Source organism: Pseudophryne corroboree, chromosome 1, assembly GCF_028390025.1.
Source record: "Pseudophryne corroboree isolate aPseCor3 chromosome 1, aPseCor3.hap2, whole genome shotgun sequence".
Lineage (NCBI taxonomy): Eukaryota > Metazoa > Chordata > Amphibia > Anura > Myobatrachidae > Pseudophryne > Pseudophryne corroboree.
In genome coordinates this window covers 179,399,793-179,417,302 of record NC_086444.1, presented here as the reverse complement: position 1 = coordinate 179,417,302, position 17,510 = coordinate 179,399,793, and the positions used below count along the sequence as shown (strand labels likewise).

Genomic DNA, 17,510 nt, shown 5'->3' with positions numbered 1-17,510 from the left:
CAGAATATTGTTACATAGCAGCTTAACCACTTGCCTGGCATGGTCGCATCAGATGCGACCATGCCAGGCAAGTGCTCTATCTGACCTGATCGCACAGGATGCGACCAGTCAGATAGAGAGTGTTAGCAGCGGCAGGGAAGAGAAACTTCCCTCTGCTGCTGCTGTCACAGGGACCGGAAGGTGTCTCTTCCTCCCTGCACTCTCCCCTACTGATTGCCGTGCTGCCGATCGGTCAGCACAGCAGGATCCCCGCCCTCCAGCGGCTGCAGACAATGGCAGCCGCTGGGGAGTGTAAATTAACCCTCCCAACCCGCTCTCAGACCCCCCCCCCCCCCCCTGTATACCTGTAGGCTGTCCCGGCTTTCAAAATGAAAGCCGCAATGGTCGCAATATTCCCGATGTTCCAATGGTCGCTATGTTCCCAGTCGATGTTTCAGGGGGAAAATAAAAAACTTTTTTTTTCTTCTTTTGAACTAAAATAGGGTTAAATTCATGTTCTTCATCTAATTCACTCATAAAAAAAACAAAACGATTTCGGAGTGGTTTTTGGCTAAATAAATAGATAAGTGGTTAATCCACTTGCCTCTTCAATTATCATCATAAATTATCTACAGTATAGGCTGTAGGGGAGAGTCTAAAAAAACAACTTTCTGTATCAATTATATTTATCTCAAATAAATAACATAAGTGGTCAAGAAAAGGTTAAACATCCCATAGTAAATGTACATTAAAGTATAATCAGTAGGAGATTGAACTAAGCACTTTCCAAGCACACATTCTCCCACCTCATTTTAGATGCCTGTTGCTTCTTGCAGCTGCTGCAGATCCATATACACAGCAGACTTGGTAGGAGAAGCTGCAGCCACTGGGCATGCGCAGCAGCTCTTTTCCCTCCTTATACTGCATGTTGTGGCCGCAGCTCTAGTAAAATCTTATTATATACAGGGCTGTTTCTAGCCAATTTGGCTCCCAGTGCGAGATTAAAAAATGCGCCCCCCCATGACATAAAAAAATGTGCCCCCCCCCACACAAACACACCTATATAAAAAAAAAAATGCACGCGCACCCGACAAGGGGGCGTGGCCTCATCTAAATGGGTGTGGCCTCATTTAAATGGGCATGGCCTCGTCTGAAAAGACTACCTCACAATCCAGTTTTTGACCCTGCTCCAACAGATCACGACCACCACAGGAAAAAAAAATTCTACCATATTAAGCCCCACACAGTAATGCCCCCTGCACCATATTATGCCACACACCGCAATGCCCTTGATACATTAAAGCCCCACACTACGGCAGGCAAAAGTCCCCATTTCACACATTACGGCAGGTGTCCCCATTTTACACATTCAGAGAGAGAGAGAGAATACTTACAGAGGCGATTACCGCTCTTCGGCCTGCAACACCGGTCGCTCCTCGTGCCGGCCTTTCCCTCTTCCTAACTTGGATCCCCCTCTGTACTCTGCTCGGGGGGGGGGGCGAGTTCCGCGTCATTCCGTGAAACTCCGCCCCCAGAGCTGGTTACTCGGAGAGAAATAGGAGGGGGAAGCAGGGAGTCACAGTTAGTGCCACTGCTCGCCTGCCCCAAGAAACGGCCCTGATTATATACTACTGCTATTGTGGCCATGAATTGAGCTACTGATCAGGGAGGGGTAACTGGACATCTCCCTTATGTTGGGTGTGGGCCCTAGGGTCGACAGTAACTAGGTCGACAGTCATTAGGTCAACCATTATTGGTCGACAGTGACTAGGTCGACACCTGAAATAGATCGATATGGTAATTAGGTCGACATGAAAAAAGGTGGACGAGAGTATTTAAAAAAATGTTGGTGTCGTGTTCTTTGATAAATGACCGGGAAACCCAATTAGTGCACCGTGTCCCCTTGCCAGGCTTCAGACAAGGAGCCTCGCTGCTTTCGGCACAGGTTACTATTCCCAATCGTAGTCCACATGGATCGTAAAGTATGAAAAATTAAAAAAAAAAATCACATTTAAAAAAACAAAACTCATGTTGACTTTGTACATGTCGACCTAATGAGTGTCGACCTAAAGACCGGATACCATTATATTTGCCTATGCAGAGAGTGATAGAAATTGCAATTGTCTTTTTTGGTGATTTACAGGTTGATTGGCATATCACCCTGCCCATTAAAACCAAATCAACCTATATAGATCACCACTTTCCCAAACCTCTCCAAAAAAAAAGCAGGTGATCACAAAGTTACAGAATCATACATTTCTCTGGAGTGACAATACAACAGAGATTAAGGATGGATTTAGTACATTGGGGTAATAAAAATATAAAAAACTGGATGTACAGGGCTCTCACATTCCCCTCCAGGCCTTGATCAGTTAGCAGCAGGCACTGGTAGAGTCAGGATGTTTTGTATGCTCTTTCTTGGAGTGCTCTCCAGCACTAAATAACTAGAGCACGCATTGACCTATTACTCCTACATATGTGGAGGAACAGGACATCTTAATCATTTTATTTTTTACTTATTTTAAAGAACCTGGTTTCTAAATACAAAAACCACAAAAATTAGTTTTTGTTGACGTGGTACAACATATTTATGAGCTTCAAGAAGAAATCATTGGAGTGTGGAGGAACTTCTCAGTTCAGTGCCTCAATATACAGTAGCTTGGTGGTTACAGATGTTGGTTATAGGATTATACTGACAATATAAGCCATTTGCACAACAATTTATGTGGAAAATGCTTTTATAGATACACAAATACAAATGAGAAAAATAAAATGAAATGAAGAAAATAAGAATTTACTCACCGGTAATTCTATTTCTCATAGTCCGTAGTGGATGCTGGGGACTCCGTAAGGACCATGGGGATTAGCGGCTCCGCAGGAGACTGGGCACAACTATAAAGAAAGCTTTTAGACTACTGGTGTGCACTGGCTCCTCCCACTAAGACCCTCCTCCAGACCTCAGTTAGGATACTGTGCCCGGAAGAGCTGACACAATTAGGAAGGATTTTGAATCCCGGGTAAGACTCATACCAGCCACACCAATCACACCGTATAACTCGTGATACAATACCCAGTTAACAGCATGATAACAACTGAGCCTCTCAACAGATAGCTCAACAATAACCCTTTAGTTAAGCAATAACTATATACAAGTATTGCAGACAATCCGCACTTGGGATGGGCGCCCAGCATCCACTACGGACTATGAGAAATAGAATTACCGGTGAGTAAATTCTTATTTTCTCTAACATCCTAAGTGGATGCTGGGGACTCCGTAAGGACCATGGGGATTATACCAAAGCTCCCAAACGGGCGGGAGAGTGCGGATGACTGCAGCACCGAATGAGAGAACTCAAGGTCCTCCTCAGCCAGGGTATCAAATTTGTAGAATTTTGCAAACGTGTTTGCCCCTGACCAAGTAGCAGCTCGGCAAAGTTGAAGAGCCGAGACCCCTCGGGCAGCCGCCCAAGAAGAGCCCACTTTCCTCGTGGAATGGGCTTTCACTGATTTAGGATGCGGCAGTCCAGCCGCAGAATGTGCAAGCTGAATCGTACTACAGATCCAGCGAGCAATAGTCTGCTTAGAAGCAGGTGCACCCAACTTGTTGGGCGCATACAGGATAAAGAGCGAGTCAGTCTTCCTGACTCCAGCTGTCCTGGAAACATAAATTTTTAGGGCCCTGACTACATCCAACAACTTGGAAGCCTCCAAGTCATTTGTAGCCGCAGGCACCACGATAGGTTGGTTCAAATGAAAAGCTGATACCACTTTGGGGAGAAACTGGGGACGAGTCCTCAATTCTGCCCTATCCATATGGAAAATCAGATAAGGGCTTTTACATGACAAAGCCGCCAATTCTGAAACACGCCTGGCCGAAGCCAAGGCCAACAACATGACCACTTTCCACGTGAGATATTTCAAATCCACGGTTTTCAGTGGCTCAAACCAACGTGACTTTAGGAAGTCCAACACCACGTTGAGATCCCAAGGTGCCACTGGAGGCACAAAAGGGGGCTGAATATGCAGCACTCCCTTAACAAAAGTCTGAACTTCAGGTAGTGAAGCCAATTCTCTCTGGAAGAAAATCGATAGAGCCGAAATCTGGACCTTAATGGAACCCAATTTAAGGCCCATAGTCACCCCTGACTGTAGGAAGTGCAGGAACCGGCCCAGCTGAAATTCTTCCGTTGGGGCCTTCCTGGCCTCACACCACGCAACATATTTTCGCCATATGCGGTGATAATGGTTCGCGGTTACTTCTTTCCTAGCTTTTATCAGCGTAGGAATGACTTCCTCCGGAATGCCCTTTTCCTTCAGGATCCGGTGTTCAACCGCCATGCCGTCAAACGCAGCCGCGGTAAGTCTTGGAACAGACAGGGCCCCTGCTGCAGCAGGTCCTGTCTGAGCGGTAGAGGCCATGGTCCTCTGACATCATTTCTTGAAGTTCCGGATACCACGCTCTTCTTGGCCAATCCGGAAAAATGAGTATAGTTCTTACTCCTCTTCTCCTTATTATCCTCAGTACCTTTGGTATGAGAGGAAGAGGAGGGAACACATAAACCGATCGGTACACCCACGGGGTTACCAGAGCGTCCACAGCTATCGCCTGCGGGTCTCTTGACCTGGCGCAATATTTTTCTAGCTTTTTGTTTAGGCGGGACGCCATCATGTCCACCTGTGGTTTTTCCCACTGGTTTACAATCATTTGAAAGACTTCTGGATGAAGTCCCCACTCTCCCGGGTGGAGGTCGTGCCTGCTGAGGAAGTCTGCTTCCCAGTTGTCCACTCCCGGAATGAACACTGCTGACAGTGCTAACACGTGATTTTCCACCCATCGGAGAATCCTTGTGGCTTCTGCCATCGCCGTCCTGCTTCTCGTGCCGCCCTGTCGATTTACATGGGCGACCGCCGTGATGTTGTCTGACTGGATCAGTACCGGCTGGTTTTGAAGCAGGGGTTTTGCCTGACTTAGGGCATTGTAAATGGCCCTTAGTTCCAGAATATTTATGTGCAGGGAAGTCTCCTGACTTGACCATAGTCCTTGGAAGTTTCTTCCCTGTGTGACTGCTCCCCAGCCTCGAAGGCTGGCATCCGTGGTCACCAGGACCCAGTCCTGTATGCCGAATCTGCGGCCCTCTAGAAGATGAGCACTCTGCAGCCACCACAGCAGAGACACCCTTGTCCTTGGAGACAGGGTTATCAGACGATGCATCTGAAGATGCGATCCGGACCACTTGTCCAACAGGTCCCACTGAAAGGTTCTTGCATTAAACCTGCCGAATGGAATCGCTTCGTAGGAAGCTACCATTTTTCCCAGGATCCGTGTGCAGTGATGCACTGACACCTGTTTCGGTTTTAGGAGGCCTCTGACTAGAGATGACAGCTCCTTGGCCTTCTCCTCCGGGAGAAACACTTTTCTCTGTTCTGTGTCCAGAACCATCCCTAGGAACAGCAGGCGTGTCGTAGGGACCAGCTGTGACTTTGGAATGTTTAGAATCCAGCCGTGCTGTTGTAGCACTTCCCGAGATAGTGCTACCCCTACCAACAACTGCTCTCTGGACCTCGCCTTTATCAGGAGATCGTCCAAGTATGGGATAATTAAAACTCCCTTTCTTCGAAGGAGTATCATCATTTCCGCCATTACCTTGGTAAAGACCCTCGGAGCCGTGGAGAGACCGAACGGCAACGTCTGGAATTGGTAATGACAATCTTGTACCACAAACCTGAGGTACTCCTGGTGAGGATGGTAAATGGGGACATGTAGGTAAGCATCCTTGATGTCCAGCGATACCATGTAATCTCCCTCGTCCAGGCTTGCAATAACCGCCCTGAGCGATTCCATCTTGAACTTGTTTTTTTTTATATATGTGTTCAAGGATTTCAAATTTAAAATGGGTCTCACCGAACCGTCCGGTTTCGGTACCACAAACATTGTGGAATAGTAACCCCTTCCTTGTTGAAGTAGGGGCACTTTTACTATCACTTGTTGTGAATATAGCTTTTGAATTGCCTGTAACACTGCCTCCCTGCCTGAGGGAGTGGTTGGCAAGGCAGATTTGAGGAAACGGCGGGGGGGAGACGTCTCGAATTCCAGTTTGTACCCCTGAGATAGTATTTGAAGGATCCAGGGATCCACCCGTGAGCGAGCCCACTGATTGCTGAAATTTTTGAGACGGGCCCCCACCGTACCTGGCTCCGCCTGTGGAGCCCCAGCGTCATGCTGTGGACTTAGAGGAAGCGGGGGAGGACTTTTGCTCCTGGGAACTGGCTGTATGCTGCAGCTTTTTCCCTCTACCTCTGCCTCTGGGCAGAAAGGACGCGCCTTTAACCCGCTTGCCCCTATTGGGCCGAAAGGACTGTACCTGATAATACGGTGCTTTCTTTGATTGTGAGGGAACATGGGGTAAAAATGTAGACTTCCCAGCTGTTGCTGTGGAAACGAGGTCCGAGAGACCATCCCCGAACAATTCCTCACCCTTATAAGGCAGAACTTCCATGTGTCGTTTGGAATCTGCATCACCTGTCCACTGCCGAATCCATAACCCTCTCCTGGCAGAAATGGACATTGCACTAATTTTGGATGCCAGCCGGCAAATATCCCTCTGTGCATCCCTCATGTATAAAAGTGCGTCTTTTATATGCTCTACGTTTAGCAAAATAGTGTCCCTGTCTAGGGTATCTATATTTTCTGACAGGGAATCTGACCACGCAGCAGCAGCGCTGCACATCCAAGCTGAAGCTATAGCCGGTCTCAGTATCACACCTGTGTGTGTATATATAGATTTCAGGATAGCCTCCTGCTTTCTATCAGCAGATTCCTTCAGGGCGGCCGTATCCGGAGACGGTAGTGCCACCTTCTTTGATAAGCGTGTGAGCGCTTTATCCACCCTAGGGGATGTTTCCCAGCGTGACCTATCCTCTGGCGGGAAAGGGTACGCCATTAGTAACCTCTTAGAAATTACCATCTTTTTATCAGGGGAAGCCCACGCTTCTTCACACACTTCATTTAACTCTTCAGATGGAGGAAAAGCTACTGGTAGTTTTTTCTCTCCAAACATTATACCCTTTTTTGTGGTACCGGGGGTAACATCAGAAATATGCAACACATTTTTCATTGCCTCAATCATGTAACGTGTGGCCCTACTGGAAGTCACATTAGTCTCTTCGTCGTCGACACTGGAGTCAGTATCCGTGTCGACATCTGTGTCAACCATCTGAGGTAGCGGGCGTTTTAGAGCCCCTGATGGTTTTTGAGACGCCTGGGCAGGCACAGGCTGAGAAGCCGGCTGTCCCACATTAGGTATGTCGTCAAACCTTTTATGTAAGGAGTCGACACTATCACATAATTCCTTCCACAGCACCATCCACTCAGGTGTCGACCCCGCAGGGGGTGACATCACATTTACAGGCATCTGCTCCGCATCCACATAAGCCTCCTCATCAAACATGTCGACACAGCCGTACCGACACACCGCAAACACACAGGGAATGCTCTGACAGAGGACAGGACCCCACAAAGCCCTTTGGGGAGACAGAGAGAGAGTATGCCAGCACACACCAGAGCGCTATATAACACTGGGATCCCACTATCAATGAGTGTTTTCCCTATAGCTGCTTTTTTATATATATTACATATATATATATATCTATACTGCGCCTAAATTTAGTGCCCCCCCCTCTCTTTTTTACCCTTCTGTAGTATTCTCAGACTGCAGGGGAGAGTCAGGGAGCTTCCTTCCAGCGGAACTGTGAGGGAAAAATGGCGCCAGTGTGCTGAGGGAGAAGCCCCGCCCCCTTTTCGGCGGACTTTCTCCCGCTTTTTCTGTGAAACTGGCAGGGGTAATTTTACATCTATATAGCCTCTGGGACTATATATGATGTATATTTTGCCAGCCAAGGTGTTATTTATTGCCCTCAGGGCGCCCCCCCCCCCCCCCCCAGCGCCCTGCACCCATCAGTGACCGAAGTGTGAGGTGTACATGAGGAGCAATGGCGCACAGCTGCAGTGCTGTGCGCTACCTTGGTGAAGACCGAAGTCTTCTGCCGCCGATTTTCAGGACCTTCTTCGTGCTTCTGGCTCTGTAAGGGGGACGGCGGCGCGGCTCCGGGAACGAACACCAAGGTCGGGTCCTGCGGTCGATCCCTCTGGAGCTAATGGTGTCCAGTAGCCTAAGAAGCCCAAACTACCACCTGTTAGGTAGGTTCGCTTCTTCTCCCCTTAGTCCCTCGCTGCAGTGAGTCTGTTGCCAGCAGATCTCACTGAAAATAAAAAATAAGATTTTACTCACCGGTAAATCTATTTCTCGCAGTCCGTAGTGGATGCTGGGAACTCCGAAAGGACCATGGGAAATAGCGGCTCCGCAGGAGACTGGGCACAACTAAAGAAAGCTTTTAGGTCACCTGGTGTGCACTGGCTCCTCCCACCATGACCCTCCTCCAAGCCTCAGTTAGGACACTGTGCCTGGACGAGCTGACATAATAAGGAAGGATTTTGAATCCCGGGTAAGACTCATACCAGCCACACCAATCACACCGTATAACTCGTGAAACTATACCCAGTTTAACAGAATGAAAACAACTGAGCCTCTCAACAGATGGCTCAACAATAACCCTTTAGTTAAGAATAACTATGTACAAGTATTGCAGACAATCCGCACTTGGGATGGGCGCCCAGCATCCACTACGGACTACGAGAAATAGATTTACCGGTGAGTAAAATCTTATTTTCTCTGACGTCCTAGTGGATGCTGGGAACTCCGAAAGGACCATGGGGATTATACCAAAGCTCCCAAACGGGCGGGAGAGTGCGGATGACTCTGCAGCACCGAATGAGAGAACTCAAGGTCCTCCTCAGCCAGGGTATCAAATTTGTAGAATTTTGCAAATGTGTTTGCCCCTGACCAAGTAGCAGCTCGGCAAAGTTGTAAAGCCGAGACCCCTCGGGCAGCCGCCCAAGATGAGCCCACCTTCCTTGTGGAATGGGCTTTTACTGATTTAGGATGCGGCAGTCCAGCCGCAGAATGCGCCAGCTGAATTGTGCTACAAATCCAGCGAGCAATAGTCTGCTTAGAAGCAGGAGCACCCAGTTTGTTGGGAGCATACAGGATAAATAGCGAGTCAGTTTTCCTGACTCTAGCCGTCCTGGAAACATAAATTTTCAAGGCCCTGACTACGTCCAGTAACTTGGAATCCTCCAAGTCCCTAGTAGCCGCAGGCACCACAATAGGTTGGTTCAAGTGAAAAGCTGATACCACCTTAGGGAGAAACTGGGGACGAGTCCTCAATTCCGCCCTATCCATATGGAAAATCAGATAAGGGCTTTTACATGACAAAGCTGCCAATTCTGACACACGCCTGGCTGAAGCCAAGGCCAATAACATGACCACTTTCCACGTGAGATATTTTAGATCCACGGTTTTAAGTGGCTCAAACCAATGTGATTTTATGAAACTCAACACCACGTTGAGATCCCAAGGTGCCACTGGAGGCACAAACGGGGGCTGAATATGCAGCACTCCTTTCACAAACGTCTGAACTTCAGGTAGTGAAGCTAGTTCTTTCTGGAAGAAAATCGACAGAGCCGAGATCTGTACCTTAATGGAGCCTAATTTCAGGCCCATAGTCACTCCTGCTTGTAGGAAATGCAGAAATCGACCTAGTTGAAATTCCTCTGTTGGGGCCTTTTTGGCCTCACACCAAGCAACATATTTCCGCCATATGCGGTGATAATGCTTTGCAGTTACATCTTTCCTGGCTTTAATCAGCGTAGGAATGACTTCCTCCGGAATGCCCTTTTCCTTCAGGATCCGGCGTTCAACCGCCATGCCGTCAAACGCAGCCGCGGTAAGTCTTGGAACAGACAGGGCGCCTGCTGCAGCAGGTCCTGTCTGAGCGGCAGAGGCCATGGGTCCTCTGAGATCATCTCTTGAAGTTCCGGGTACCATGCTCGTCTTGGCCAATCCGGAACCACGAGTATTGTTCTTACTCCTCGTTTTCTTATTATTCTCAGTACCCTTGGTATGAGAGGCAGAGGAGGGAACACATAAACCGACTGGTACACCCACGGTGTCACTAGAGCGTCCACAGCTATCGCCTGAGGGTCCCTTGACCTGGCGCAATATCTCTCTAGTTTTTTGTTTAGGCGGTACGCCATCATGTCCACCTGTGGCCGTTCCCATCGATTTACAATCAGCGTGAAGACTTCTGGAAGAAGTCCCCACTCTCCCGGGTGGAGGTCGTGCCTGCTGAGAAAGTCTGCTTTCCAGTTGTCCACTCCCGGAATGAACACTGCTGACAGTGCTAGTACGTGATTTTCCGCCCATCGGAGAATCCTTGTGGCTTCTGCCATTGCCATCCTGCTTCTTGTGCCGCCCTGTCGATTTACATGGGCGACTGCCGTGATGTTGTCTGACTGGATCAGTACCGGCTGGTGTAGAAGCAGGGATTTTGCCTGACTTAGGGCATTGTAAATGGCCCTTAGTTCCAGAATATTTATGTGTAGGGAAGTCTCCTGACTCGACCATAGTCCTTGGAAGTTTCTTCCCTGTGTGACTGCCCCCCAGCCTCGAAGGCTGGCATCCGTGGTCACCAGGACCCAGTCCTGTATGCCGAATCTGCGGCCCTCTAGAAGATGAGCACTCTGCAGCCACCACAGCAGAGACACCCTGGTTCTTGGAGACAGGGTTATTAGGCGTTGCATCTGAAGATGCGATCCGGACCATTGGTCCAACAGGTCCCACTGAAAGATTCTGGCATGGAACCTGCCGAAAGGAATTGCTTCGTAAGAAGCCACCATCTTTCCCAGGACCCGCGTGCAGTGATGCACCGATACCTGTTTTGGTTTCAGGAGGTCTCTGACTAGAGATGACAGCTCCTTGGCTTTCTCCTCCGGGAGAAACACTTTTTTCTGGACTGTATCCAGAATCATACCCAGGAACAGTAGACGTGTCGTCGGAACCAGCTGTGATTTTGGAATATTCAGAATCCAACCGTACTGGTGTAGCACCTCCTGAGATAGTGCTACTCCCACCAACAACTGCTCCTTGGACCTCGCCTTTATTAGGAGATCGTCCAAGTACGGGATAATTAAAACTCCCTTTTTTCGAAGGAGTATCATCATTTCCGCCATTACCTTGGTAAACACCCTCGGTGCCGTGGAGAGTCCAAACGGCAGCGTCTGGAATTGGTAATGGCAATCCTGTACCACAAATCTGAGGTACTCCTGGTGAGGATAGTAAATGGGGACATGCAGGTAAGCATCCTTGATGTCCAGGGATACCATGCAATCCCCCTCGTCCAGGCTTGCAATAACCGCCCTGAGCGATTCCATCTTGAACTTGAATTTTTTTATGTATGTGTTCAAGGATTTCAAATTTAAAATGGGTCTCACCGAACCGTCTGGTTTCGGTACCACAAACAGTGTGGAATAGTAACCCCGTCCTTGTTGAAGTAGGGGCACCTTGATTATCACCTGCTGGGAATACAGCTTGTGAATTGCCGCTAGCACAGCCTCCCTGTCTGAAGGAGTAATCGGCAAGGCAGATTTTAGGAACCGGTGGGGTGGAGACGCCTCGAATTCCAGTTTGTACCCTTGAGATACTATTTGCAGGATCCAGGGATCCACCTGTGAGCGAGCCCACTGATCGCTGAAATTTTTGAGGCGGCCCCCCACCGTACCTGGGCCGCCTGTGGAGCCCCACCGTCATGCGGCGGACTTGGAAGAAGCGGGGGAGGACTTTTGCTCCTGGGAACCTGCTGTTTGTTGCAGCCTTTTTCCCCTACCTCTGCCTCTGGACAGAAAGGACCCGCCTTTTCCACGCCTGTTTTTCTGAGTCCGAAAGGACTGTACCTGATAAAACGGCGCCTTTTTAGGCTGTGAGGGAACATGGGGTAAAAATGCTGACTTCCCAGCAGTTGCTGTGGAAACTAGGTCCGAGAGACCATCCCCAAATAACTCCTCACCCTTATAAGGCAAAACTTCCATGTGCCTTTTTGAATCTGCATCCCCTGTCCACTGGCGAGTCCATAAGCCTCTCCTAGCAGAAATGGACAATGCACTTATTTTAGATGCCAGCCGGCAGATCTCCCTCTGTGCATCTCTCATGTATAAGACTGAGTCTTTTATATGCTCTATGGTTAGCAGAATAGTGTCCCTGTCTAGGGTGTCAATATTTTCTGACAGGGAATCTGACCACGTAGCGGCAGCACTGCACATCCATGCTGACGCAATAGCTGGTCTAAGTATAATGCCTGAGTGTGTATATACAGACTTCAGGATCGCCTCCTGCTTTCTATCAGCAGGTTCCTTGAGGGCGGCCGTATCCGGAGACGGTAGTGCCACCTTTTTAGACAAACGTGTGAGCGCTTTATCCACCCTAGGGGGTGTCTCCCAACGTGACCTATCCTCTGACGGGAAAGGGAACGCCATTAGTAACTTCTTAGAGATTACCAATCTTTTATCAGGGAAAGCCCACGCTTCTTCACACACTTCATTTAATTCTTCTGATGGGGGAAAAACTACGGGTAGTTTTTTCTCCCCAAACATAATACCCTTTTTAGTGGTACCTGGGTTTATATCAGAAATTTGTAACACCTCTTTCATTGCTTCAATCATGCAACGAATGGCCTTAGTGGACATTAGACTAGACTCATCGTCGTCGACACTGGTGTCAGTATCCGTGTCGACTTCCGCGTCTGCTATCTGAGGTAGCGGGCGTTTTAGAGCCCCCGATGGCCTTTGAGACGCCTGGACAGGCACGAGTTGAGAAGCCGGCTGTCCCGCATTTGGCATGTCGTCAAATTTTTTGTGTAAGGAGTCGACACGTGCACGCAATTCCTTCCATAAGTCCATCCACTCAGGTGTCTGCCCCGCAGGGGGTGACATCCCTTCTATAGGCATCTGCTCCGCCTCCACATCATTATCCTCATCAAACATGTCGACACAGCCGTACCGACACACCGCACACACACAGGGAATGCTCTAACAGAGGACAGGACCCACAAAAGCCCTTTGGGGAGACAGAGTGAGAGTATGCCAGCACACACCAGAGCGCTATATAATGCAGGGACTAACTGAATTATGTCCCCTATAGCTGCTGTTATATATACTGCGCCTAAATTTAGTGCCCCCCCTCTCTTTTTTACCCTTTTCTGTAGTGTAGACTGCAGGGGAGAGCCAGGGAGCTTCCTTCCAGCGGAACTGTGAGGGAGAAATGGCGCCAGTGTGCTGAGGGAGATAGCTCCGCCCCTTTTTCGCTGACTTTTCTCCCGCTTTTTTATGGATTCTGGCAGGGGTAATTATCACATATATAGCCTCTGGGGCTATATATTGTGGTATTTTTGCCAGCCAAGGTGTTTTTATTGCTGCTCAGGGCGCCCCCCCCTAGCGCCCTGCACCCTCAGTGACCGGAGTGTGAAGTGTGTATGAGGAGCAATGGCGCACAGCTGCAGTGCTGTGCGCTACCTTGGTGAAGACTGATGTCTTCTGCCGCCGATTTTCCGGACCTCTTCTTGCTTCTGGCTCTGTAAGGGGGACGGCGGCGCGGCTCCGGGACCGAACACCAAGGCCAGTTCCATGCGGTCGATCCCTCTGGAGCTAATGGTGTCCAGTAGCCTAAGAAGCCCAAGCTAGCTGCAAGCAGGTAGGTTCGCTTCTTCTCCCCTTAGTCCTTCGCTGCAGTGACCCTGTTGCCAGCAGGTCTCACTGTAAAATAAAAAACCTAATTATATACTTTCTTTTTAGAAGCTCAGGAGAGCCCCTAGTGTGCATCCAACCTCGGCCGGGCACAAAATCTAACTGAGGCTTGGAGGAGGGTCATGGTGGGAGGAGCCAGTGCACACCAGGTGACCTAAAAGCTTTCTTTAGTTGTGCCCAGTCTCCTGCGGAGCCGCTATTCCCCATGGTCCTTTCGGAGTTCCCAGCATCCACTAGGACGTCAGAGAAAACCTAAATATACTTTCTTTCTAGGTGCTCAGGAGAGCCCCTAGTGTGCATCCAGCTCGGCCGGGCACAAGAATCTAACTGAGGTCTGGAGGAGGGTCTTAGTGGGAGGAGCCAGTGCACACCAGTAGTCTAAAAGCTTTCTTTATAGTTGTGCCCAGTCTCCTGCGGAGCCGCTAATCCCCATGGTCCTTACGGAGTCCCCAGCATCCACTTAGGACGTTAGAGAAATGTTGAGGATGTAACAGAGATGGACCACATGCACTACACCTCTCGCAATGGGGTCGATTCAATTCAGCATGCTCATAACAGCATCAAGCTATTCAATTCGGCTGCAGCATTTCAGCCAAAACTAGTGTGGCACAAACAGCATTGCGGCGGGCCACTTAAATCGGAGAATGACGGTTACTACAACTAAACACCCGGTGTAAGGTGCGAGTACCAGCATTCTCTAATATAACAGCGCGCTGAATTGAAAAGCTCCAGGAGCTCCTTCCCAGCAGTATTATCATTACGCTGAATTGAATCCACCCCAATGTATTTAACTCACATAAATCATTACTTTAGGAGGCATCACACTGTAGGAAAGGCAGTACTTTAGGTGGCATCACATTGTAGGCAAAGCAGTACTTTAGGAGACATCACATTGTAGGAAAATAATTACTTTAGGAGGCATCACATTGCAGGAGAAGCAGTACTTTAGGAGGTATCACATTGCAGGAAAATAATTACTTTAGGAGGCACACTGGGGTGGTTCAGAAGTGATAATAGGCAGCACTGTAAAGGAACACATACTTTTGATACAAGTGCATTTCCAAACCTCAAATGATTAGGAAGAGCATTCGCAAAAGCGACAACCTCCATGCACTTAGGTAAGTGCATTGTGGTAGAGCCATAAAGTATGTGCTACATACAATTGAAGCTTCAATAATGAGCAAATACCATGCCGGCTGCATACGTTCACATTCTAGCCAGCATCAATACTATTGAGCATTGTGTGAATAGGGGAGATGTAGTGGCATAGGGAATAAAGATCACCACCACCTGTATTTTCAGGGGAGGCATATGATATGCCGGCTGTCGGGATCCCGGTGCTCAACATACCGACACCGGAATCCCGACAGCCGGCATACCAACAACTATTCTCCCTCTTGGGGTGTCCACGACGCCAGTGGAGGGAGAATAAATACCACCCACCGTGCCCGCAAGGGGCTCTTTTGCGCTCACCCTGTTGCCTGCATGCCGGCGATCGGGATCCCGGCGCCGGTATGCTGGGCGCAGGGATTCCAAGCACCGGCATAACGTAGTAGCCCCTGTTTTCAGATCTGTGCAATAGGCATTAAAAACAGTATTAACTCCCTGTCTACACAGCATATACTGTATAACTGAGAAATCTGAACCAAAACTCACACTAATAGCATGATTTATAAGACTCACCTCCATACTGGTAGAAGATGGCTGGTCATCGTCACCTTCCTTTAAATGGCTTATTTCCTTACCAATAGATCTTGTTTGGTAGCAAGTTTTACTCAAGTATCCTTCATCACTCCCCTGCAGGCAAAAATACAAGACTTTTTGTGAAACTACTGTGACACAGTCATGTCACCTATGTTTGTTCTCAGACCGCTTACACATCCATATATGTATGAGAAGTCCTTCTACATAAAGCAATATTGTATTGGGTACTGCCTGTACTGCACTGGTAGAATGTTGAAAATATACAAAAAACCTACAAAGACAATATCTAAATGTATTATTTTCCTTAAACTTAATAGGAAAGCCAGTAAAGAGGACCACTAAACCGTACAATTAACGCTTCCAAATTTGAACCATGCAGATAAAATTCAGTTTTAAACCAACATACCACCACAGAGCAGCAAAGTACAGCAAACACCCCCCCTTCCATTACATACAGCTAAAGCTCCCGCAACCTTTTTAGTCAAAGTGAGTTTTGTTATAGGGAAAAATTAAAATATAACTTGTAATTTAACCTACTGTGGGGTATATTCAATTAGCAGCGATAACGGACTTTTCGCGTGACGTGAAAAGTCCGGTTTTCGCGCGAAAAACCGGACTTTTCCTGCGAAACGCAATTACAGCCTATTCAATTTTCCTGGAAAATTTATCGGTGATAATTTATTCACTAATTTCACTTCACCTACTCTGAAGCAGGTGAAAAGTTGGGAAAAGTCACTATTTTAAGGTAAAAATGTTTGGATATGGTACAGAACTCCTGGGACACCCCCCTTAATGACTAATTAGGCACGTTGAGGGTTTTAATTATTTTTAATTGGCCAATAATGACATGTCATTTTTGGGGTGAAAAAGTACAAAGTGATGGAAATTGGGGTTCAAGGTATGGGACAGGTATATTGGAGTGCTTTATGAGTGGGACAGGTGTTTTCAGGCTTGCAGATGGGAGTAATCGGTCTGTTTCCACTTTTTTTTTAAAGTACCCTAAAATGACCCAAATATATACTTATACCCATTTTCATGTACCCCAAATTTAATGAGCATTTATTTTGCTAAAAAAAACTTGCTTTCTATCGTTTTATTGCATTTTAAAAAAAATGCATTTAACAGCCATTTCACACAATTTAAGTCCCCAAAAACTCTCTAATGTGATCTCTAATACACTTCTCTTCTGTTTTCCTATGTTAGTTTAGCATTTTTGGGGGTACAGGCTGATTTCCCCATTTTCACCTGCACTTTTCACTGCAAGAATTTTCAGGTGAAACCCGTTTGGAATTAAATAGGTCGAAAAACGGAGCGTTTTCGCAGCAATTTTCGCCCGATTGGCGCGAAAAATTGCCGCGAATTTGCGGATAATTGAATACCCTAGTGTGACTTCATTGGCTTTACCCATGAATACCCCCCAACTTCTCTGTTTCCCAATGAGGGGCATCTTCGTGCGTAATTAGGGGGTGGGGCGTCGCAGGTAGCAAGCCATGCCCCTGTTTTCATCACTATGGGGGCACGAACAGCGCTCAGTGAGCTGCTGACCATGCCCCCTGTCCCTCTTTTCCGGGGAATAGATGGAGGACACTGTGATCCGCGGAGGGGCAGCGGAACAGACCGTGAAAAACTGGACTGTCCCGCCAAAATTGGGACAGCTGGGAGGTATTCCCATGTGCATGAATCAACCAATACAACACGTACACAAGGAAAGTCTGCCGAGCTGTCAGCTGCCGTGTCTGTTCTGTTAGAGAAGCACCCCCCACTCCCAACATGGAAACCTGCTCCAAAGGAGTTAAAGAGAACATGGTGTACCTACTTAGACAGGTGTCAATGTTCAGAATGCCGACACCGGAATGACAACGTCAACATGCTCAAAATGTCCTCAGCGAGGATGTCAACGGTACTATTTATCCTAACCTTAACGCCCATATGTTCATAAAGTGGTTCAGCTTAAGGTCAACATTTTGAACATGTCGACATTATGACTGAATATCAAGGGTGTAGCTACCATAGGTGTAGGCAGTGCAGCTGCTAAGGGGCCCAGAGCTGAGAGGGGCCAACCTTCCCTGTCACAGTTACATGTGTTATATACAGTTTTCGCCATTGGGTGGTGCGTAGCGGTCCTTTCAAACTT

The 17,510-nt window shown here is 48.0% G+C and overlaps 1 protein-coding gene across 6 annotated transcripts in view; it reads right to left on the bottom strand.

Annotated features, from left to right (window-relative positions):
• ATG10 (autophagy related 10) overlaps positions 1–17,510 on the bottom strand; it is a 418,616-nt gene that overhangs the window by 234,606 nt on the left and 166,500 nt on the right. For all 6 annotated transcript variants that reach the window (XM_063963934.1, XM_063963933.1, XM_063963935.1 and 3 more), the window contains exon 3: positions 15,356–15,469. In XM_063963934.1, the coding sequence (XP_063820004.1) occupies positions 15,356–15,469 (114 nt within the window). The remainder of the gene's footprint in view (positions 1–15,355; positions 15,470–17,510) is intronic.